Raw genomic sequence first — 25,366 nt, forward strand, 5'->3', positions numbered from 1 at the left:
GACGTTCAGGTTCCAAGTCCCCACTTGCCAATACAAATAATAAATCCAGTATATATTTATAATAATATATGAATAATATATAAACAAGCAACTTAAAACAAAATGTTCTGTCTTTTTTGTTTTCTAAACATTTTCAGAAACTGTAGTCCCCTCTTATAGTGTAGAGTGACCCTGAACATATGTGTGTGTGTGTGTGTGTGTGTGTGTGTGTGTGTGTGTGTGTGTGTATTTGTGTCCATGATACTTGAATCCGTTTAGAATCAGTTTAGAAGTCATGCACCTTTTTGGTATAGGCCACTCCCACTGCCATTCCCCTTTTTTGACAATTGACATGAACAGTTAATCAGCTGTCCTTTGGGTCATGACCAACCTTTCCACAAACTCGTGTGCATGTTTTAAAATCCATTGGGAAGTTATGCCTCTTTTTGCGATAGGCCGCTCCCATTACCACGCCCCCCCTTTTAGACAATTGCCATGAACACACACACACAAACACATTTGACCTCCATGCAAAATGTGAGCGTCCTAGGGCAAAAACTGAGGCCACTAGAGGTTGAGGAATTTTGTAGACCAACCGACTGACAGACAGAGTTATAAAGCTACTGGTCGCATATTTTTTTAGAAATATCCAGTCATCTTTAACACATTCCCTGCCATAACTTATATCCATCAATATAGCCAGTCTGCCACCACTCTAAGCCTATGGAGATGTTCACCTTCTTTGCAGGGCTATTTTTAAATTGTATTGCTAAATTGACATTACTATGGCCCATTCAACATCGATTATCTATCGTTCAGGATGTAGGAACGTTATACTTTTTCATTCAAACATTCATACAGAAATACCTTCTAGAACAGTGGTTCTCAACTGGTCTAGCCTCGGGACCCAACATTTTCCTTAGTCATTAAGTCGCGACCCAAAATTTTTAACCAATATGATTTATGTAAAAGAAAAAATATTTGCAGTAATACGCAATCTTTCAAAACATGAAATAAACACAAAAAAGTGCAACAAAAGTGCAACTATTGCTAAAAACCCAATGAAATAAAAGAATAATAAATAATATATGGTTCTTAGCAGATTTCTTAGCTTAACATAACAGACCTAAATTTGGGGGAACTAATGGGATAACTGAGTTTGCAACAAAAGTGCAACTAGGGCTAAAACCCAATGAAATAAAATAATAATAAATAATATGCTTCTTAGCAGATTTCTTAGCTTAACATAACAGACCTAAGTTTGGGGGAACTAATGGGATAACTGGGGTTGCAACAAAAGTGCAACTAGGGCTAAAAACCCAATGAAATTAAATAACAATAATAAATAATTATGCTTCTTAGCAGATTTCTTAGCTTAACATAACAGACCTACGTTTGGGGGAACTAATGGGATAACTGGGGTTGCAACAAAAGTGCAACTAAGGGCTAAAAACACAATGAAATAAAATAATAATAATAATAAATAATATATCCTTCTTAGCAGACTTCTTAGCTTAACATGCAGGGAACTAATGGGATAATTGTCTGGGGTGATGGTAGACAAAGCAACTCTGAGGTCATGCTCAATGTCCAATCTGTTCCTCCGCTTTGTCTTCAGCTGGACCAGAGCTGAGAAGCCACTTTCACAAAGATAGGTAGTGGGGGAAAAAAAGTAAAAAAAAAAAAAAAATATGTTTATTTTTTTTTTTACACGCACATCCGCGACCCACTCAAAATGGCCCCGCGACCCACTTTTGGGTCGCGACCCACCAGTTGAGAAACACTGTCTAGAATATAAGTGTTTTTATCGTTTTCTGCAGTAATTCCTAGAACGTGAGTTATAGGCCTAAACGCATATATAGATTATCGATTGCCGTTTATTCCCGATACACGCTATATTAAAAAATGCAACTGTATATGATCCTATACATTATGCGTCATCATGTGCGGAGGAAAGGGGGGGGGGGTCGTTTATAATTCCGTGATCGTCAGTAAATGCTTTATGTAGTATGGGTGATATATTGATCAGATCGGTTTGCAGTGAAATGAATAAACAATTGGGCTGAAAATAACGTTAGCGTCCTCTTACCGTTCGCCAATGAGACTGGCGGTGAAAGATCCCAGGTATAGGATGTCGATCGCCTAGGTCCATTTCCGGTTTGTATGTTGCAATAAACGCCGAAATCATATCGATTATTAAGTTTATAAAGCGATCCATTATGTACATAGTGTCTGTCGGGAGCTGTCATGTACGAAGGTCTAAGAATAACAACGGGAGGGCGGCACATGAGCAAAAGCAGCCTCTCTCAGTAAATGTATTTAAATCAAGGTCCCAGGTATAGGTAAGACACAACACAAGACGTTTTCCAAATAGTAAATTATATATTTATTGTTGTGAAGGATCAGATTAAACCGAATATATATATTTATTTATGGATATATATTTAATAGTATTTGTATATCGTTTGATATCCCCTGTATATTCCTTGTACAATATGCACTGAATATCCCTTTAGTCTACTAACAGCCCATAATAGTTTCATTCTACCATTGGACGAGAACCTGGCGCCAGCAGCCATACCCCAACCAACTCTAACGTCGAGAGGATTCTAGAGAAGCTGCCACCCGCAAGACAAGAGCGTTTTAGGCGGCAGAGAGACTACCGGGATCCTAACGGCCCCGAACCATCCCTCCTTGATCTAGCCGACTTCCTGGCGAGAGAAGTCAGCAGCTTACGACTGGATACGTTCGGGCGGAGCACGCCAAGCTCCAGAGAGGGACCCAGGAGAATAAATCATGGAAGAAGATCGGTGACTGTCATGCACCAATCAGAGTCAGTACCGAGCAGTAAGAGCCACAGTACCCCCTCGAGAAAAGAGAAGTGGAAGATGGTGTGCCCCTACTGTGAGAAAGAACACTGGCTGTCACAATGTGACCTGTTCACAAAGATGAATGCAGAAGAAGTGAGTCAATGGATAAAGTCCAACAGGCGCTGTTACCGATGTGCGCGCAGTCACATGGCAGCCGAATGCCGCCTAAAGAAAAGGTGCAGTCGGTGTGACGGAGCCCATCTAGATATACTACACGACAGTAACAGAAGACGGCCTTCACCTGCACCATCGAGCGGCACCAAGGCAAGTGTCATGTACATTGACCCCGCCAGCAGCAGCGGCGCCCAAGTGCTCTTAAAGGTAGTCCGTGTGACATTGAGCTACCAAGATAAAGTCATGGACACTTACGCCGTCCTTGATGACGGGTCAGAGAAGACCCTTCTGCTCGCGTCCGCTGCGGCCCAGCTGGGACTGCGGGGGAGCGAGAACCAAATGACGATTCGGACAATAAGAAGAGATTTAAAGACGATAAAGGGCGAGAATGTCTCCTTCACTATCGCAGCAAGCGGGCAGCCAGAGCGACGGTATAGGATTACAAATGCTTTCACCAGCCAAGAAATAGGACTATCGCAGTACACCTACCCCATCGCCAAGCTGATGGATAAATATGTGCACCTGCGTCAACTACCTATCCCGCTCATAGACGGCGCCACCCCGACCCTGCTGATAGGCTCCGACCATGCAGAACTCATAGTCCCGATTGACCGGGTCCATACAGGACCCCGAGGCTGTCCTGCAGCAGTCGAGACCCGCCTAGGGTGGACACTACAAGGCCCCCTCGCTAAATCTCTCAACCGAACAGCAGCCACTAGCTGCCTCCACTCCAGAGCGACAGAAGGAGACACCACACTCCTGCAGCATGTCGAGAAGAAAATTGACTGGCGACGTCGTGCGCTGCTCCGCGCCTCCCTGATCAAAGACGGCTTTGATCTCCGGCAGCGGGCCAGCAGCGACCCCCCAGTATTGTTTGCACTACAGAAACACGTCGCAGAGGACCCAGCAGCAGATGAAGAGGTCCGACACAGTGTGAAGAACAAAGCGTTTCGACTCAAGAAGAAGCCGAGGCTCTCCTAATCAAGCTACGCGCCTCCCTGATCAAAGGCGGCTTTGATCTCAGGCAGTGGGCCAGCAGTGACCCGCACGTATTGCGCAGCCTCTCCCCCGCGGACAAGGCTGCCAGCAGCGAGACCTGGATGGCGACCATCCCAGGAGAAGCCCAAGAAATGACACTAGGACTAGTCTGGCGCTTCAAAACAGACTCGCTCCACTATAGACACAAACCCCTGACTCCAGAGCAGGGAAGGTCGACGGCGACACCGACCACCAGACGGAGTGTGTACAGAACACTCGCCAGACAATATGACCCGTTGGGATGTATTCTACCTTACACCACCAGGGCAAAGATGATTGTACGAGCACTATGGGACAAGGACCAGGGCTGGGACGACCCAATACCCGCACACCTTGCCTCCACATGGAGAGAGTGGGAGACGGAACTCCGCTCACTCCCAGGCGTCAATATACGCCGCAGCTACTTCCCATCCACAGTGAGGCCAGAGACATGCAAGATTGATCTACACGTCTTCAGCGACGCCTCCGAAGTAGCCTATGGATCGGTGGCCTACTTGCGTGCCCAAGAGAAGGGAGGAAAGATACACACTGCTTTCATCCTGGCTCGCTCAAGAATAGCCCCACGAAAGCAACAATCTATCCCGCGTCTAGAGCTCTGCGCAGCCCTAGCAGGAGCGCATCTAGCCACGTTAATCCAACGTGAACTCACCATTCCGGTGCACAGAACAATCTTGTGGTCAGATTCCACGACAGTACTCACATGGATCAAGTCTGATTCATGCAGATACAAAGTCTTCGTGGGAGTCAGAGTCACCGAGATTCAAGAGTTAACAGAAGCAGCGAGCTGGCGGTATGTGGACACCAAACACAACCCAGCTGACGTCATCACCCGGGGAATGTCCCTGGATGACCTCACCCGTCGCAACATCTACAGTGACGGACCAGAATTCCTCAAGCTCCCGGAAGAAGAGTGGCCTACGCCCACCCCACGGGAAGCAAGTAAAGAGGAGGCTGAGAACAAGAAACCTATGTTCTGTGGACTGAGCACAGTCGCCTCCACAGACCCCAACATAGATGACTGCATTACCCTACAGAGTGCGCAACTAAAGACATTCCTGTGGCACCACCCAGAGAGTCAGTCCACCACTGACATTTCAGCAGCTGACTACGAAGAAGCAGAACTTCTTCTACTACAACGAGCCCAGAGAGACTCGTTCCCCGATGAGCTAGACTGTCTACAGGGAGGAAAGCCCGTCCCATCAGACAGCAGACTGCTCCACCTGGCACCCGAGAGTGACGCCCATAATCTCATCAGAGTGGGTGGTCGCCTGCGGAGAGCCCCCGATCTACCGGATGACATTAAGTACCCGATAGTCTTGAACAGCCGACACAAGGTCACAGAGCTGATCATAAAGAAATACGACGAGGATGTACACCACGCAGGAGCAGAGAGAGTCTTCGCGGAGATCAGACGTCGCTATTGGATACTTCAAGGAAGAGAAGCGGTGCGACGCTTCCAGCGAACCTGTCTAGACTGCCGAAAGTGGCGCGCGCAGCCCAGCATACCACGGATGGCTGACCTACCCCCCTGTCGCCTCCGACTCGGCGACAAGCCATTCCACTCCACAGGCATGGACTGTTTTGGCCCGTTGTATATAAAGAGAGGAAGAGGAACCGAGAAGCGGTGGGGTATTGTATTCAAATGCATGACCACCAGAGCGATACATATCGAGCTCCTTCCGACCATGAGCACAGACTCATTCCTTATGGCCTTCCGAAGATTCACATCACGGAAAGGAAAACCGTCTACATTGTTGTCTGATCACGGGACAAACTTCAAAGGCGGAGAAAGAGAGCTGAGAGAGAGCTTCCAAGCTATGGGCCCAGAACTTAAGACCCACCTCGCTCCATCCCAGATTGACTTCCAGTTTAATCCCCCGAACGCACCCCACTTCGGTGGAACCTGGGAAAGAGAAGTACGTTCTATAAAGACAGCCCTGTACGCCGTGCTTGGGGCCCAGACTGTGGCGGAAGAAGTCCTAATGACAGTCCTCACGGAGATCGAGGGAGTATTGAACTCCAAGCCCCTCGGTTACGTCTCCAGTGATATAGCAGATGTCGACCCAGTCACCCCCAACACACTCTTAATGGGGCGGCTGGACCCCGCGCTACCCCAGACAATGTACAGGCCTGAAGAAGCGAACGGCCGAAGAATGTGGAGGTACAGTCAAGTGCTAGCTGACAAGTTTTGGAGCAGCTTCCTACTCCACTACCTACCGTCTCTACAGACCCGCCAGAAGTGGGTAAAAGAGAGAGACAATTTGACAGAAGGAACAGTCGTCATGATTATCGACCAGTCACTACCCAGAGCTATGTGGCTGGCTGGCCGCGTAAGCAAAGTAATCACCGGTGCCGATGGCAAGGTCCGAGCAGCTGAAGTGCTCGTCCAAGGGCGAACTTACACACGACCCGTGGCGAGGCTAATAGAACTGCCCCGACTCCCAGACACTATCGATGATGACCATGACCCCATGACTTTGTGAGTTGACTGACCCTTACAGCGGACCTTGAGTGGTAGACAGTGCGGTTAATCTGTCTCTGCTTAGCTAATTAGGTGGGACTAATTCAGATCAGATTAAACCGAATATATATATTTATTTATGGATATATATTTAATAGTATTTGTATATCGTTTGATATCCCCTGTATATTCCTTGTACAATATGCACTGAATATCCCTTTAGTCTACTAACAGCCCATAATAGTTTCATTCTACCATTGGACGAGAACCTGGCGCCAGCAGCCATACCCCTAGGTTCAAGTTCAATCGTGCCGACCAACATGTCGTGGCAAGCCCGGTTCCGCGTAGGAATACGTCTGGCGAAATACGAATGGTACTATTTGTTCACAGCGCATATATATATGGCGCAAGTAAAGTAGAACTTTCTTTTAGTCCATTAGTTCTTTACCCTCCAACTAAGTAACAGACGCAAAGCCTCACCCACGACGCACGTGTGGTGCAGTAAGGCCTACCTGGCCTCAGAATAGGCATTGAGATATCGTGTGGATTAATAGTTGAATTGTCATAGTTTGGCACTATACCGTCGAGTTGGACGTATTTCTATTAAGCTAATAATAGTCTATTATGTATGGTGCATCGTTCGGTTAGAGTTATAAAGTGAGCAGTACCCCCATCGTTCCTGACGTTATCTGGAGTCTTAACCAGGCTGGGCAGACCACGTGTGGTGCTTGCATCCGAGGAGCTCCGGGCCAGGACGAGTGGACCTGTACATTGGATTACTTTACCCGGACGACGGCGAACCTTCCACGGCTTGGATTATCTACATGCTTTGGGTGCTTTGATTATTCCATGGATAACGGCCAACACTACTGAGTGTTGGAACTACCCCCCGGAGAGGAGTCCAGGTGAGACGGCGCTCTACCCCGAGTGAGGTCGCCTCACGTCTCTTCATCTGTGGACCGGCAGCTACCGTCCACCAGAGGGTCCAGCTGTATTCATCTGCGGACCGAGGTTCTGTGGGCATCGTGTTCAGGACTCTGAATTCTCCCAAGAAATCGTCGGCCAGATGGGATACCGCCAGCGGCTCTTCTAACCCCCCCCTACTGTCTTACAACCAGCGGGACCCCCCCCCCCTTAGTGTATCCAGCTATAATCATTTAAGTACCATCGCTATAGTCCCCTAAAGAACCAGGTTGTATATTTGCTCCCTGCGTAACCAGAGATTGGACATTCAATGTTGATTTACCTACGAATACTCATTTGCCATACAAGTGCATTTCAAATCATAAATGTCATTAAGTGAACGTTGTATATACCCTTTGCTATATAAAATATTCAATTTATACATTTGTGTGGACTTCGTTTCATCAGGTGGGAAAGTGTTCATCATATCTATATCATGTACTGGATGGCCAGAAGTTAAAGTACAAGCGGTAGTGGTTTAATGATACCATACTTATCAATACAGTCAGGGAATTGTACCCCTCAGTTACATTTATGGTGATAGGGATTTAAACCTCCACCATAATGCAAGAAAAAGGGGAAAAGGTAGGGGAGGACAAACAATACATACATGTAAACAAACAAACACTTAATAGCCAATACAACCACGTGCCCATCATAGGACACCACAGCTATGGGGTTTAATCCACACTCAATGCGATAAATGGCACCCAGCCACACAGTGTTGTCTCAGGTAACAGATAGGCGAGACGGCAGCCTCCTCACTCCACCCTGAAACGTGGCAGTGACTTCCATAAATGAGGGCCCCGTGTGTGTGTCATCTTCCAGATTATATCCACTCATCCAACTAACTGCCCACAGGTGTAATCAAGCAGGTGCAATCAGCTCAATCAGGAGGATGAGTGGTCTCTGGGAAAAAGAGAGAAGAAACAGAATTAAAGATGACACATCACACAACCAAGAACAACATAACCCATACTCATGATACTAATCTGATGTTCACATGGTCTTCCAAAATACAGTAATAATGATAATGACCAACCCACGTACGTCACACCTCCCCCCATAAGAGCGAACCCGCAGGGTTAGCAAAACATTATCACTTATTATTAACCAACATCCGATTAGCACCAACAGAACAGAAATAAATAAACAACACCCTTCCCAATACCACATGCCATAACGGGAACAAGACAGGCACCGTCATTACGTTCACCCTCCTGTAGTACAAAAAGACCAGAGAGACACATTAGCCATGGGAGTTAGAAGGCAAGGAGAGTCCCAGGGACCATGGCCAGGTGAAGCCAGCCCCCTCTTTCTTTTGTCTGGGTACATAGCCACTCTCCCCACGACCTCCCTCATCGCCACCGGACACCGACACGCGAACCGCTTACCGGGGTTCGCACTCCCAACATCAGCACTATGCGTCCTGCAAGGCACAATAGAACACAACCCAGCATGTGAACCAACCACCCTGTCACATCCCAACTCCGACGAGACGCGGGCAGAACCTTTCATTAGCCTATTCACATGACACCAGCGTGTCCTCCTCCGCCGCCCGGGCGTATGCAACATATACTTAGTGGCAGACACCCTTCCTTTTACCACATAAGGTCCTGAGAACCGGGCAGCGAGCACAGTACTAGGCGTGGGCAGCACAATAAACACCTCATCCCCCGCCTCAAAATGCTGCGCCACCGCCAATTTGCAAAACTCACCACAGACAGAGTCACCCAACGCTAGACCTTGGTCTCGCTTCCGCTCCTGTACCCTAGGGACAGCACAAATAGAAGGAACATTGGGGTGATTATCAATCAATGAGTTAGTAAATGGAGCGTCTCCAACCTCCAACACAGGGACGACCTTACCCCCAGCGATATCATTCCCCATGACGAAATCCACGCCCTTTACGGGAAAACATGGGCGAACCGCGACCGGAAAGCAACCTGTGATCAGTACAGACTGTACATGCACCTTATGCAACGGCACGCGCACACACCCCATGTCAATACCTCTCACCAATTCACTCGACTGACAGGAGTCCACATCCAATGGTAATACATCAGCCAGGATGAACGATTGAGCGGCTCCTGTATCACGGAGTATTCTCACCTGCTGGTAGTCCCCAACTTTACCCGACAGGGACACATAACCATCAAACAAAAAGGGTTCAAAAGAGCTATGCTGGTCAGGACATGACACCGTACCAATCAACCCCACCCCTTTCGGGTCCTGGGCTGACTCCCTGGTCTCCTGTCGATCCCTTAGCGCATGACAGTCCTTCACAAAATGCCCTTCTTTTTTACAATAATGACACACCTTTTCAGACGGCGGTGAACGAGGTCGGAATGGTCGCTCGTCACCTCCCCGAAACGGCGACCCCGACGGAGAAAACGTGCCCCCTCCTACATACACATCATTTCGTACAGAAATATATTTGTGGGTCATTGCTAACTCGTCACACAAAACCGCAGCTTCCTGGAGGGTAGAAACCTTTCGCCCCTCCAAAAGCACAATCATGCGTTCGGGCACAAATTTTTTAAATTGTTCAATGAGGATTAACTCGCTCAAAGCCTCGACCCCATCCACTTTACATGATTCACACCAACGAGTGAACATTGTCCGTTGTTCCTGGGAAAATGCCACATGTGTTTGCGAGGGAGCTTTACTTAGTGCTCTGAACCGTTGCCTATAGGCTTCCGGCACCAGTTCATATACGCGCAAGACAGCACCCTTCACTTTCTCATATACCATGCTGTCCTCCTTTGATAATAACTGGCATGCCCCCTTAGCCCTACCTGTGAGCTTATATCGCAATAATAGTGCCCACTGGTCCTTCGGCCACTGTAAAGCCCACGCTACCTGCTCAAAATCAGAAAAATATGCTTCCACCTCAGACTCCCGAAAAAGGGGCACCATAGAAATATGCTGCCCAATATTAAAACTGCCCTGGTAACCTTCAGATGAGGGAGAAGAAGAGCCACCACTCTCCAATTCCATCCTCCTTATTGTAATCTGGAGCTCTCTATCCTTCTCCTTCCCCTCTTTTCTCTCCTCTCTGTCTCTCTCCTCTCTTCTCTCCTCTCCTCTCTGTCTCTCTCCTCTCTTCTCTCCTCTTTTCTCTCCAATCTGTCTCTCTCCTCCCTTCTCTCTTCCCTGTCACGCATAGCAGCTCTCTCCTCTGAAACAGAGGCACGTCCTGAGTGTACAGAATTATCACTGTCAATCTCCTCAGCCTTGGCACCGCTACCCCTCCGTTCCTGTATAGCACCACCTGTTCCCTCACTGGACTCACCAGACGCCTCGTCATGCGTGACGTCCTCCGAGTCATTTCCCCCGGCTATGGGCGAACTTAATATCTCCCTATCTACCAACCCAGCGAGCACAATTGCTTTCACCTCCTCTTTACTCTTTGAACTTTGGACCGTAATGCCATAATGCTTGGCGACCCCACACAATTCAGCTTTCGTGCAGACATCAATCTGATCCCTCGTAGGATCCGCCACAAACAAATCCAAAGTAAAAGCCGTCCCAGCCATAGTCCCTACAGAATATGACTACACCACAAATAACCTACGCAAAATAACACAATAATAATAAACGAATCACAAGTGCCAAGAAAATAGCCCCTCACCTACTCCACAATATCCGTGCGTAACACATTTAATCATTACATTCCGCAGTATACAATTCAACCACTCTGATTTACTGCCCACATCTACCATTTACGAAAACAATAAATGCTGGTCTAACCATCTACCTAGGATCACCTACGTCACTCTAGCATACCCCAGCTAAACTACTCCCCTGCCGGGATGAGGCTACACATATCTTCAGTCGCTTACCGATTTCATTGCGCGCTCCACCGGAATTACGACGCGTGCCCCCCACCCGCTAACCAAGTAGGCGATCCCCCTGTTACCTATGTGGCAGAAAAAACAGATTAGTTCAAGAGTGTCACATACAACAATGGTTTACATCAATCAAACTGTGTAGCACGGACAATGGAACCACACTAACTTACCAATCAGAAAACGCTATCTTATCCTACCTGACATGCTTCAATCGACAAGTCACCCCGTTATTTTACCAACAAGGAACCATACAATTGCGCAAACTAACGAGCCCCCATGTCATGTACGAAGGTCTAAGAATAACAACGGGAGGGCGGCACATGAGCAAAAGCAGCCTCTCTCAGTAAATGTATTTAAATCAAGGTCCCAGGTATAGGTAAAAGAAGACACAACACAAGACGTTTTCCAAATAGTAAATTATATATTTATGGTGATAGGGATGTAAACCTCCACCATAATGCAAGAAAAAGGGGAAAAGGTAGGGGAGGACAAACAATACATACATGTAAACAAACAAACACTTAATAGCCAATACAACCACGTGCCCATCATAGGACACCACAGCTATGGGGTTTAATCCACACTCAATGCGATAAATGGCACCCAGCCACACAGTGTTGTCTCAGGTAACAGATAGGCGAGACGGCAGCCTCCTCACTCCACCCTGAAACGTGGCAGTGACTTCCATAAATGAGGGCCCCGTGTGTGTGTCATCTTCCAGATTATATCCACTCATCCAACTAACTGCCCACAGGTGTAATCAAGCAGGTGCAATCAGCTCAATCAGGAGGATGAGTGGTCTCTGGGAAAAAGAGAGAAGAAACAGAATTAACGATGACACATCACACAACCAAGAACAACATAACCCATACTCATGATACTAATCTGATGTTCACATGGTCTTCCAAAATACAGTAATAATGATAATGACCAACCCACGTACGTCACAGGAGCCTTGCGACAATATCTGACGGCCGGATGAATTTAATCAACGCACACCTCCCACTTCCTGTTGTTCGAGTGTAACTCGCCCGACCATCCACCAGGCGGCGGTATTGAGCCATAGGGTCCAGCTCCAGCACCGGAGGTGTATATATGAATTATGAATGCCATGGCGAAAAAATCCAATATTGATCTCAATATCGCTATACAGCGTGGTCTGGCGGTCAAAGCATGGCGGGCAATAACGTGTTACAGTGTTTCCGGCGGTGGATGTGTTAATTCACTTAGTGTTTATATACTGTAGTGGCCTGTTCTCCAATTTGATCATCATACTATAATAAGGTAATACTATAATGGCTTGCATAAACCACAAAAGCTTTAGCCTCTCCTCTCATTAATCAAACCTCTGGGACAGGCAGGGCCAGACATAACCAGCGTAGAGCCAAAGGCTAAAGTCTCGGAGGAGATAAGTTACTTTACCAAGCCACGAGTGCTCTGTGAATATAAATAGTGTCCATTCATCTCCTGCACAGGTAGACAGGAGGGACTCTCCAAGCAATGTGTTGGATCTCCAAGTTTATTTAACTTTTGCTGAACTTATCCGTAGTCATTAATAATAATGGTGTGATAGATTTAAACCAGTATATGAATTTTGTTTCCCTGATTTATCACTGTCAAATGAATTGCAATAATGAGCATATGCTCCACATCCCCTGTACTGAATTATATTCATGTCCCTTCCTGCTATTTGCAGTTTACTACTATAAGGGATTTATTTGCTGGCAACTCCCAGCATTGTATGGATGGCCAGCACTGCATTGTAAAACAGTTAAACATGTTTGTTGTTGTTTTGGCTCTGCACTCCAGCATATTGGATTTTAAATGAGGTAACAATAACTATGAGGTTAAAGTGCACAGACTTTCAGCTGTTTACTGTACGTCCAGATAGGGTGAACTGTGTAGGAATTATAGTAATCTTTATACACAACCCCCCCCCCCCCCCCCCCCATTTTAGGGGACCAAAAGTAATTGGATTGGAAAGACGTAGGCCTATTTAATATTTGATTGAAAATATTTTGCAAACAATGACAGCCTGAAGTCTGCAACCCTTAAGTGTTAATGAAACAATTTTGTCTGTCCTAAAGCAGAGACCAGTGCACCTCAATACATTTGAATGGGGCATAATGAGATTTGAAGTGTACAGCGGACATCAGAATACTCAAACACAATATGCAGTTGACTTCTGAGTGTTATGTTATCCAGTCCAGTCCCAGAGGGTTTAAAGGGGACTTTTAGTCATTTTGAATTCTGATCAAACCGGCAGATCAAATATGACTCAAGAACTCAAGACTCAATAGCATATCAAACTTAAACTGTTAAAAATTTTCTCAGTTAAAACAGAGCATTTATCCAATATCTCTTCACATGCACATACACACACATTATTAACTATGGCGATTGTGGCTGCAATTCTGAATTCTGCAATTTCAAGAAGGAAGGTTTTTGTCATAGTTGAACTGCAGAAAAGGCACAATACACATATTTCACATTTCACCCCTCATTCTGTAAAATCAATGCAAAACACCGGAAGAAGCTATTTTGACTATGGTCCATTCAAAGAAAATCACCTTCCTGTCACTATAAGTGAAAGCACATAGTTCAGTCACTTTTCTCTCTTTGAGTGATTTCTCCATTGACTTCCATAATAAAATGGGCATGAAAATGGCGGCTAGGTGGTGTAGTGGGCAAGGCACTCGCCACCAGTGTGGAGACGCTAGGATTCGCGTGTTCGAATCCAGCTCTCCACATTGTTTTCAGTTTAGCTGGTCGTCCGCAGTAATACACATTGGCCGTATTACGGGGAGGGAAAACTGAAGGGTGGGGATCGAACGTTGTGAACAAGCGACTCCTACAAGTCGGTTGGTGCGCCTGCGCAGTAGAATCAGGAAGTGTCGGGGGCAGCGTGAGCCTCCCACGCGTTACTCCTCGACACTGAGAGATCGAGCTGCGCAGGTGAAAAGATGCGACTGCTGTTACCTCAAGTACCGGAGGGGACTTGTGCTATGTATGACTTAGTCCACATTGCAGCCGGCTTGTGGGAGGCAAGAAACAGCGTTCGTGACAGGGGAGGGTTGAATTGGATGATACGAAATTGGGATGGGAGAAAATATAGAAAAATGGGAGAAAAAGTGGATCAAAAAAAAAAAATTGGCATGAAAAAGGCACAGATATCCCACAGATATTTCACTTATCTTTATTTTTTTACGAGGTCTAAATAGCACTCATCTAGAAATGAGCCAGCTGTAACGTTTGGTAGCTGACCTTGCAGCCCTAATGTTTGGTACTGTAGCATTGTTAGCACTAATGTTTGCACAACAGCGAAGGAGCATGCATACCGTAACCCTTTGCATTGTGGGTTAGATGAACATATTTTCAAACATGGGGGCAGCCAGTGTGCGAACCATACCATGGTCTTCGGGGGAGCTCATTATTTTTCTTTCCTCGATGTTGATTGGTCGGTCAAAAAGAGTTACCTTGATGAGCGGCGCTCCTCTCCAAAAGTTGAACGCTGCCGCCGAGAGCGCATAAACGCGAGGTGCAGAGCTGGGAAAAGGAGCGCGCCTGTCGCGTCTCTAGCATAGAAATGAATGACAGAAAGGAGCTGACAACTCATAAAACGTCCCCGGTCGACACAGGCCATAGGCTATAGGTATGAGTATTACAGAACCACACATAGTCCACACCACACAGGTGTCTAAATACACATGCTCAGATTAACCCCTCTGATCCAACACTGAAATTCACACACAACAGTCCTATTTACACATAAACACACGGATGAACCAATACCGAACAACAAGTCCACGACCAAACACATCGAGTCTAACATTATTATAGTAGGCAAAAAAATGCAACATTATCGCCACCCACCTGATGGTCAAGATCTGCCCAATTCTCAAAATCTGCATGTCACAGAAGTAATCCCCGCAGCAGGCTGCTTCGCCTTCTTTGTATTTCGTTTAACTTTCGACATTACGCTGGATGCGTGAATATTTTGATATCCTGGATACCTGTATTTTCTTTTTTTAAACGGCGGGTGAAGTTGATTTGTGCCTGCAGACTGCCACGCTCCAAATGGTAAACGCAAGATTTGCATGCATGTTCTTATTATTACGAGTAGGGTATATCTGCAGTGCCGCAACCCCATAGATTTATGCTATTGTCTATTACGGTGAATTAGTGCGCAAATCATTAATCATACATCAAAATTTGTTTTATTATTATACACGATGATGACAATACAGAAAATTACAGAAAAATTTGAAATGCATGGGAAAAATAGCATTTATTGTCAGTATTTTAGAGACCCCCCAAAAATTCACAAATCATGTTTTCAGGGGGGCTGATGTCTCATCTAGGGCAGTGGTTCCCAAAGTCGGGCCGCGAGCAGCCACGGGAGGGCTGCGAGATGATTAAAAAAATAAATAAAAAATGTGTCGGGCCACTGAACTTAGAAGCAGGCCAGGACAGTGTTTCTAGTTGTATTCTAAAATTCTATTCTATTGTATTCTAAAATGTGACTATATGGTTTTATATTAACTTAATAAATAAACAAAAACGAAAAATCTACTTATTTCAACGAACATTTCAAACTAAATAACAGATTATGCACATAAAACGCTGAAAACAACCGAAGCAACAATAGTATTTTAATGAGGCTATTATTATTATCATTATTATTTTGCAACAAGTTAGCCCTCTCATAAATAGCACATATAAATGAATAACTAACTTGAACTAACTTAATAGGATTGAAGTGATATTTGGCTTAAAAAATCGGTCACCTGAAAAAAATAAAAGCCTGACGATGTGCATTGGGCCGCGGCTCTCTGACGCCTTATTTTCTGGGTCCCGGCCTGAAAAGTTTGGGAACCCCTGATCTAGGGGAGCCATGGCTCACCCAGGTCCCCCATGATTCGCACCCTGGGGGCAGCCATATCTCATCCAAATTATAAGTATAAGTATATGTTCCCACATTATCAGATGTGTGTCGGAATACCTTATGGTGTACATGCAAGGCATTCTTCGTTAGGATAGAGGAAGCATAGACGCTCAGGATCATCACTTCGGCAGAGTCCTGTTTGGCTGACACGTAGTGCGAGACCTCATTCTTTAACATACTATATACGCTTGTTAGCTTTGCCATCTTGTTAGCCTGCGTGTGATGGAGACCTTGGAGACTGCAAATATGAGATTAGACCTTTTATTTCCCAGGACATGAGGTGCACTTTATTCAAGATTCAAGAGATTTATTTGTCACATACATACACGAGACACGTAGTGAAATTAAGGTGGCCATGCCCGCCTTGATTGCGCAATAATACAAATAATAATAGAATAAAATATAATATACAATAAAATAGACATGATAAAAGATACTAAGATAAAATACAATACAATGCTATATTAATGTCCTTGTAATAAGAGAGAGGCGGGGGAAAACCCGAAACAACATTTAATAAAGACGAGTGTTAGTTGTGTTTCCCCATGAGACCCCCAGCTGTTGTTGTGTGTCTTCTAATCGGCTACTGTACATGGAGATGAGACCCCCCGCCTCTCTCTCCATACAGTACCAGCAGCTGCAGGTCTGATGAACACAGAGTTGCCAGTCGATAATTCTTGCTATTTAAAAATATTCCTCTTCTTCTCCCCCACTACTCCTCCAATGGGTGTTTGTGCGACCATGTCGACCTGAACAATGGGGGATAATAATAAGAACGAGCCGCCTCTGAGGGAGGATACCGCAGGCGGAAGACGGCTGCTGCTGCTGGAGCTCGACCGAGTCATGTGAGACAAGCCGGCGCCCAGGCGAGAGTGTAAAGGGGGGTGTAATAGCATAGGTCAACTCAGTGGCCAATCAGAGGAACCCGGAAACACAACTTGTAGAAAGCATACACGCGTCCGGTACCGGACCGCAGATGACATCACGTCATAAATCAATCTGTCTAGACTGTATGACATAATGGATTTCAAATGTATCCACGAGTAAACATCCTAACCATGTCAGAACAGCAGTCATAGTATATATTTTCAGCAATACGTTTGTTTACCAATAGGTTAAAGTGTTATTAGTTTAGATTTTAGTTTTTTAAATGTGATAATATTTTCGCGGAGATCCACCATTTTGAATTAGTGGCCGTCACCGAATGATGATGATTTGTAGTCATATGAGCACAGGGCATCCAGAGCTCTCAATGAGCGTTGACATTTCGAAAAAACTACAGTACCCAGGGAATTCTAGCCTCCTGGAAGCAAATTACTTGTGTATGAATTTTCTTTATTTCTCTTATTTCTCGGGATACTATATCACAAAACTGAACGTTATTGGCATAGATTGGAGCGCAGTTAGTGTGTCTACCTTCTGTGAACATTTAGCAACCATCTGTGTTGAAATCTGATCCAAAATGGCGGAGGCATATCCATTCTAAGAATCGAACTGTACATACAGTAGATTTCATTCTTCATTCTCGATGCACGCCTGGTGATACTAAATCCAAATTGAACTCTGCCATTTGAAAGAGGAGATTGGGCCCGATCCATAGATGTGCGAGTTGGCTATAATAAGGTCAGGCCTCATATTCTATATTCTATAATAATATTTCAAATTGCATTGGTCCGGATGGCAGAATTCAGTACTGTATCTACAAAACCTTCTGTTTAATCATCTTCTCTTTATTCATTATTCTAATTCCTTAGAATTTTTGTACATGTGATCTCAAGAAGGTACTGAACGAGCTCAGTGGCAGTTATTATTTTTTTTATAACTTTTTCTCCTCCTATTTTTCTGTATTTTTCTCCCATCCCAATTTTGTCGTTATGCCAATTCCCCCCTCCCCTTCCTGGTCGTTGCGTGCATGTGCCCCCCACTGGTCGGTCTAGGGAGCCCTGAAGTATATCAGCTGCTTCCTCCGATACATAGGAGACAGCCAGCAGCCTCTTTTCACCTGACAGCGAGGACTCTCACTGGGGAAGTGTAACGCGTGGGAGGATCACACTACCCTACCCAGTTCCTTCCCTCGCTGTGCAGGCGCCCTGACCGACCTGTAGGAGTCACTGTTTACAACGACCAGAATACCACCCACCGGCTTCCCACCCGCTGACACTGCCAATTGTGTCAGTATGATGACCGACCAAGCCGGAGGTACCGCTGACAGCTGGATTCGATACCAGTGTCTCTGCGGTGGTAGACAGACTCTTAGTCCGCTGCGCTACCCGGCCGCCTGCTCAGTGGCAGTTTTTCATGTCAGGTCATTTTTAGCATGGTGTTCACTGTCAAAGATGCAAAGAAAAATCATAATTCATATTCTCCTTTGTTTCATCACAATTTAAGCAAGCCTAGTAATAGACACAATATTTCTGTCACTGGGAATTCATTCACTGAGGTCCATAGATGTCCCTAGATACCAAGAACATGCAAATGGACATTGTAGAAGCGGAGCAATCTTCCATTTACTTAGGTATGTATTTTAGGCGGATTTTCAGAAAATAGGGCTAATAACTAATAGTGGTTAATATAGTCTTATTAACACATAATACTGTTAATAAGCATCTTATAAGGGCTGTATTATCTACCACTTATTACAAGGACCTTAATATAAAGCGTTACCCAAGAAGTGATCTCTATATTTTTGAGATACTTGCTCTGTATCTTTGAAGCTTGCCTCATAACGCCATTCAATCTCTCCAAGGCTGCTGATGTTGGCTCTTCATCAGTGTAGAAGCAAGCAGCTTGCCCTTGATGCTGGTGATGCTTCTGGCTTTCATCTGTGCCCAGCTAAGGTCTCAGCAAGCACCGGTTGTTTGGTCATGTTGTCAAAGCCGGGTCTGCTGTATGGGAAGTCAGATATCTACCGGTCAGTCAAGTGTGTGTGCGGCTGTGTCTTGTGTGTGTGTGTGTGTGATTGGTGGTTTTCTGGTGTGTGCCACTGGCTGCTCACAGGAAGAAGCTGTTGCGAGTTCTCTGGTAATTGAATGGTATATTGTATTTAATCAGACATCTCAGTGATTGAGTATCCTATTATCACACTCCTTGAGGAGTTTATTCACAGACCAAATCAATATAAAAAAATTAATTCAAAACACACACTTTTAAAACAATGTAGGCTTCACTTGAAAATAAGACATTATTGAACTCCCCCAAAAATTGGAATATTGGGAGATGTGAGGCTTGCTCTCTCTCTCTCTCTCTCTCTCTCTCTCTCTCTCTCTCTCTCTCTCTCTCTATACAGTAGTATATACGGAAACAACCCATGTTGGCAAGGCCTAATACCTGCCCACCTGAGTTAATATTTGCATCAATATGTCTAGCTTTCTCATCCCACAATATAGAGGCAACTCACCCACGTGTCAAGTATGAAAATAGCATGTTACCTACCAGACGTAGTTGGAACAGCTCTTTCTCTTAGGTCAACAGGGTTTTCACTGATACGAGATCTCTGAATGAATGATTGAACAAACAAATGAACAAACAAACAAATTCATTATTAAATACATTTGGAATAATTTGTGCTGGATTTGTGTGTAGTGAAAATGTAATACGATTCACAGCTGAATCTGAAATATTGGAATTGGTTTTCAGTTTTAATAACCAAATCCATTTTTGAATATTACATTTAAGTTTTCTTGAAAATCCAAGTCTTCAAGCATTAACCGGGTAGCATTTTGGTCAAATCCTACAAATGATTATATTCAAATTCAATATGAATGCAATATCCCCACAGGGTCACTCCTGCAGCACCCTGGTGTGTTCTCTTTTGTTCATTTGTATTATATTCTACTTAGGAGTGCAAACATTCCAAATTGAAGACAGCATAATTACTGGTAGCAACGGCATAATTATCATTAATGTCATAAGTGAGTGGAACTCCTTTTGTTTGCTAAGACATTACTGTTTGTGAGAACAATAGTATGAGGATGCTTATAAAAAAACACCTGATCTTACATCCTCTGCACATTGTGTTTAGAAACTACAATGTCTCTACTCTAAGCCACCAAGCCACCTGCCGGGGGCTGCAAACAACTCTCACACACAATGTGGAGTTGAACGCCCTTGCATTTGTAGCAGCACAGTATAAATACTGTTGTATTAGTCTGCAATCCTGTCTACTCTGGTCCTGTAACACATCAGCACAGAGACACATCATGCTAACAGGTCATTATATATAGCTCTGAGACTGTGACAGCGATCTATGATGATGTTATACAAGAATGATTTAATTTTGGAAAAGGTTCCTCTCAAAGCACAAGATGCATCAACAAATGAAATGCCGCTTCTGAGATCTGACAAGCCATTGTCCTGCATGTCAATGGTGTTCAAGCAATAAACCGCAATATCTCAATGTGACAGTTAACCGGAGAGTGCAACAGACTGATTTACTATGCTTTCATTAGGCGCTGAGCTCGGTCAAGGTGTTCCTGACTTCTATTCACCCTTCTTGAGAACGCATTTTGCTATTTGAAATGGGTCTAGCTGTTCCCAATAATTCTGGACACAAACGCATGCTAAATAATGCATTTGCCCTTGAATCATCAGGTCTGTTAGGGTTTCGTGTTGACGGAGGACCCAAATGCAAAACAGAGACGAGGAGAGGTAGATTCACGAATATGAGCACTGCTCCTTTAATTCGAGTTACTTGGTAAATGAAAAGCAAGGTGAGAGAGCAAGTCTCAAAAACGTACAAAACAATAACACGTCACACGACGGTGCTGCAGATACTCGCAGGAGAAACACTTCAAATAAAGAAAGCCAAAAACAAACAGTAGCGACACTAAACTGAGAAACTAGAAAACAAACGAAAACAAAAATACAGCAAAGCTGGAAAGGCACACGGTGCAAAAACGTTACCAGGCCAGAAAACAGGAAAAACACGAAAAACAAGAACTCTATTCCGCAAACGGTAGGAATAGACCACGGGCAGAACAAAACACAAGGAAACGAAATGATGCCACCGGGAATACAAGGAACTCACAGGCATATATACAGAGGCTGATTAACACAAGAGGGTAATTGGGAACAAGACACACCTGGGAGCAAACAGAACTAACACAAGGCCAAAACACACTGGGGGATAAACTAGACTAGAACACAACAATAATATCAATACACAAACTAGGAACACAGGGCTAGACTAGAACATATGAATATACTGTGGAGCACACAGGACCGATAGCAGATACATAGGAAGTACATTCGCAAGGACAGAAAGCAGATTCATAGTTGCAGATAAACAAAGACCCATGCAGAGGGTAGTGGTCTGTAGTACCGCCGACAGGCCACCGAGTGGCAGTAGAGCCAAGTCTATGAACTTGGCATGACTGTTCAAAAAGTTCAAGTGTGGAGGAAGTCCATGGAGGAGTACATGCAAAGGTTGGGGCTGTTGCGTACAGACAGGAGGGGAGGGTCCTAGAACAGGTGGACCCTTAGGGCTTGTGTCCACCAGGGATGTTTTATGAGTTGTCAGCTCCTTTCTGTCATTCATTTCTATGCTGGAGACGAGACAGGGGCGCTCCTCTTCCCAGCGCCGCGCCTCGCGTTTGATGAGCTCTCGGCGGCAGCGTTTTTGGTCAGAGCGCTCCCAGCTCAAAGTTGAAACTAGTTCAACTTTTGGAAAGGAGCGCTCATCAATTTAACTCATCGAGGAAGGGCCGGCTGGCGCGAGCCTCAGAAAAGCGGTCCGCCTTGAAAAAAAGGCTTTTAGTGGACACAGCCTTACAAGGTCTTACCTATGCATACTTTTTTTTGGGAGGAAAAAGTTAAAGAAGAAGACTTTTATTTATTTTGATATTTATGTAGTTTTTTTTTTTTTACTATACATCCAGTATTGTACTACTGTTACGAACTGGCTCAAGCTCGCAACAAGAATAGGGAGACACAGGCACAATTTAAGAAATAACAAAGAATTTATTGTCAGTAATATAAAGGAGCAGCCAATATATATGATTATACAACGGCATGCAAATTTCTCGATTCTGATTGGCCATTCACACGTCTTTATTGGCAACAATCCACGGACCTGGGCTCAGGACCCGCCCACAACCGAATCACATAACCCTCCCCGGCTCACTCCGGGAGAAAACAAGATCGCGGACAACAAATGGTTATGTTGAAAGCACCATAACGACTAAATATGAAGCGATTCTGTCAAGGGGAATGTGTTAGTCCTTTAAACAATGTTGGATGATGTAATTGATGGGTCTTGACTCAATCTAGAACAAAAGAAAAATCGCGGATTGATTGATAGATTAATTGATTGATTTAAATTTCTTCCTTCCTACTTTCTACTGACTGCAGCGTTCTCTCTCACACACTGTCCGACGCTGGCGTACCCACAAACACACACACACACATACACACACACACACACATACACACACACACGCACACACACACTGTGACACACACACACACACACGCACACACACACACACACACTCCTGTCTGCAACAGCGGGGGAGTCAGACTGAGAGAGAAGCAGCGCTGTTTTAAGTGAGCATGGTCTATTGAATTGATTGATTGGTTGATTGCTAATTTTATTACTGTACCCCTGGTTTCCAACTGGTTAAGTTTAGGCTAAAAGAAATAAATAAAAAAATAGGGCGAAGAAAACGTTTTTTTCCTATAGGGCAAAGAAAACGTTTTAATTTGTTTTACCTACTTTATATTCTGCATCTGGTAATAAAATTTTCAATCAATCATTCCAATAATACACAGTTGGATGTGTTAGTTGGTTGGATGCACTTCAAGCTGCTTCCACATGAGGCAACTTCTCTCAATCATTCCAATAATACACAGTTGGATGTGTTAGTTTGGTTGGATGCACTTCAAGCTGCTTCCACATGGAGTTGTGGGAACTACTTTTTCTGGCGGATGGTTTTTTCAATAAATCTTCGATTAATGTGTGTTTATTGTATAGAAATAAGGTTGGATGAATCTGGCAGTTGTATAAAAGCTTTACACCACGTGCAGTCGTGATTTGTGACCAATAAACCATGCCTAGGGGGGTCTAACGACCCTCGGCTGCGCCTCGGGCCTAACAACCACCCCTAGGCATGGTTTATTGGTCACAAACCACTCCTGCGTGTGATGTAATGCTTAAGTATCAGTGTGTCAGCAGTGTGTGGATGAGTGTATGTGCAGCATGAATGTGTAGGTGTAAAAGCAAAGAAAAGCAACCAAAACAAATGAACCAAAAGTAACAGCCAAATGACCAAAGAACCAAATAATCAACAAACAGCAACCAGACAAACAAAGAACCAAAAACAAATGGGGAGTTCGCCAGAGATCAGAGGCAGCCTCTCTCTGATATCCTGCTGGACACACCGGCCCAGGTGTGCCCCAATTAGCTGACGAGCCTTCCCCAGCTCTGCTCTGCCAGCCAGAGCAGAGGACGACAACACAGTGTGGGGGAGGGTCGTCACACTACAATACATGAAGTATTGCTTTTCCCCAAAAAATATTATAGATTCATGATAGTTGCGGGTTCAAAATGAATGTTATTGTTTACATTGTGCGTGCATGTATCCCCTCCCTGCTTCCCAATTCCCCATGTGGAATGCACCTGACTGGATAAATAGCACCTTTAATATTTATTATGTTGGCTTTAGTTCCAGGATATCAGTTTAATCTCCTGTCATCTTTTCCCATGCAGGAGTAGAGGGTATGGAGTGCTCTCTCCCCATGGACGGCCGACGCGTGTCCCTGACGCAGCTCTCCACGGACAGTTTCCGGGAGTGCCAGGTCACCCTCACCCTGACGGACCTGCTCATCATCATTTTCTCTGGCATCTCTGTGTCCGTGGTGGCCATCATGACGAGCTTCTTCCTGGCCTCCACCGTCCACTGTTTCCAGCGCTGGAGCAAAGGCGCCAAGGGGGACGAGGAGGAGAGTGAAGAGTGAGACCCACGTTTGCCTCCAGAGGAGGAGAACAAGCTGCCTCAGCTCCGACCTGCCCATTCCTGACACCTCCTGTAAATAGGACTCCAGAGACCTGACACGTTTCGCATTGCTTTTCCCCTGGTGAATTCCAGAACGTAAAGGGTAGGAGGGTTGTGCGCTGGTATTGTGGGAGTTGTTGTCTTGCTGGGAAAAACCTGATAAGAAAGGACATTCCCATGACAAGACGAGTCCCAGTCTCACTTAGCGAGTGCTCTACCCTACATGTGGAATGGTGTTAAAAAGTTTTTGTTTTTGGCCGCGAGAACACGTGGTCATCCTTTCATGGCCATTGGGTCTTGAAGGCAATTCGCCAGTTAAAAAAAAAGGTTAACACCTTTATAAAGAATAGTTGATACAGTGATTTCACATAAGTCTTAGACAAACCAGTGACTTACAGACTTGTAATGACACTACGAAAAGTAGCCTATTCCAGTTTTGAACCTGAAAACACGTAAGATGACGTCAAACAATGGGGTTGACCTTTTACATGACTGCAGGGCCACAGGGCAGAGTCATGACAGATTACTACTGGATGTTCGTCTGTGGAGCAAAGATTGATTGATGTCATCAAGGGGATATCAAATCGACCAATGTCCTTAGCATTTAGACTGCCTAAAAGCATATACTGGCATATCCTACCGTCTTTTTGGACAGCCTCACTTACAAGCATTTAAAAACGGTACACAAGCACCGACAGTAGCAAGTAGTGTCTGTTGCTCCTGCTGCACATAGAAGATAATGGAGGTCTCAGTTCTGACATAATGCAGGTAGATTTAACATTGGGACAACACGTTGTTTTTGCAGTATATATACATGATATAACCACTAATTTCTATACCAAATAAACCAATGAGTGCATCAATGTTAAGGTACAAGCGAAAATCACAGTTAAATAAACCAGTATTTTTTTTACATAAAGGTCCCAAGGGGTCCTACTAATCACCACAAAGTACCAGAAAATACAGTGAAAAAATTGGGTATATTTTGGGGTATTTTGGGGTACTTTGGGGTATTTTCTGGTACTTTGTGGTGATTAGTAGGACCCGTCCCAAGTCATTCTTGCCTTGACACACAATTGAAGTCCCAAAATATCTTTCATAATCATTTACCATCATGGGAAAATGTGGTCTTTTTTATTATAATTTTTGTT

At 44.8% G+C, this 25,366-nt stretch overlaps 1 protein-coding gene across 1 annotated transcript in view; it reads left to right on the plus strand.

Moving 5' to 3' along the window:
* Positions 1–24,186, plus strand: part of lrrc38b (leucine rich repeat containing 38b) — a gene marked incomplete at its 5' end in the record, with an annotated part of 60,228 nt that extends 36,042 nt beyond the window's left edge. Inside the window, one exon of the mRNA XM_084316653.1 lies at positions 23,930–24,186. Coding sequence (XP_084172779.1) covers positions 23,930–24,177 — 248 coding nt within the window. The 3' untranslated portion in view covers positions 24,178–24,186. The remainder of the gene's footprint in view (positions 1–23,929) is intronic.
* Between the last annotated feature and the right edge of the window lie 1,180 nt (positions 24,187–25,366).

Source organism: Notolepis coatsorum, assembly GCF_963971535.1.
Source record: "Notolepis coatsorum genome assembly, chromosome: 6".
Lineage (NCBI taxonomy): Eukaryota > Metazoa > Chordata > Actinopteri > Aulopiformes > Paralepididae > Notolepis > Notolepis coatsorum.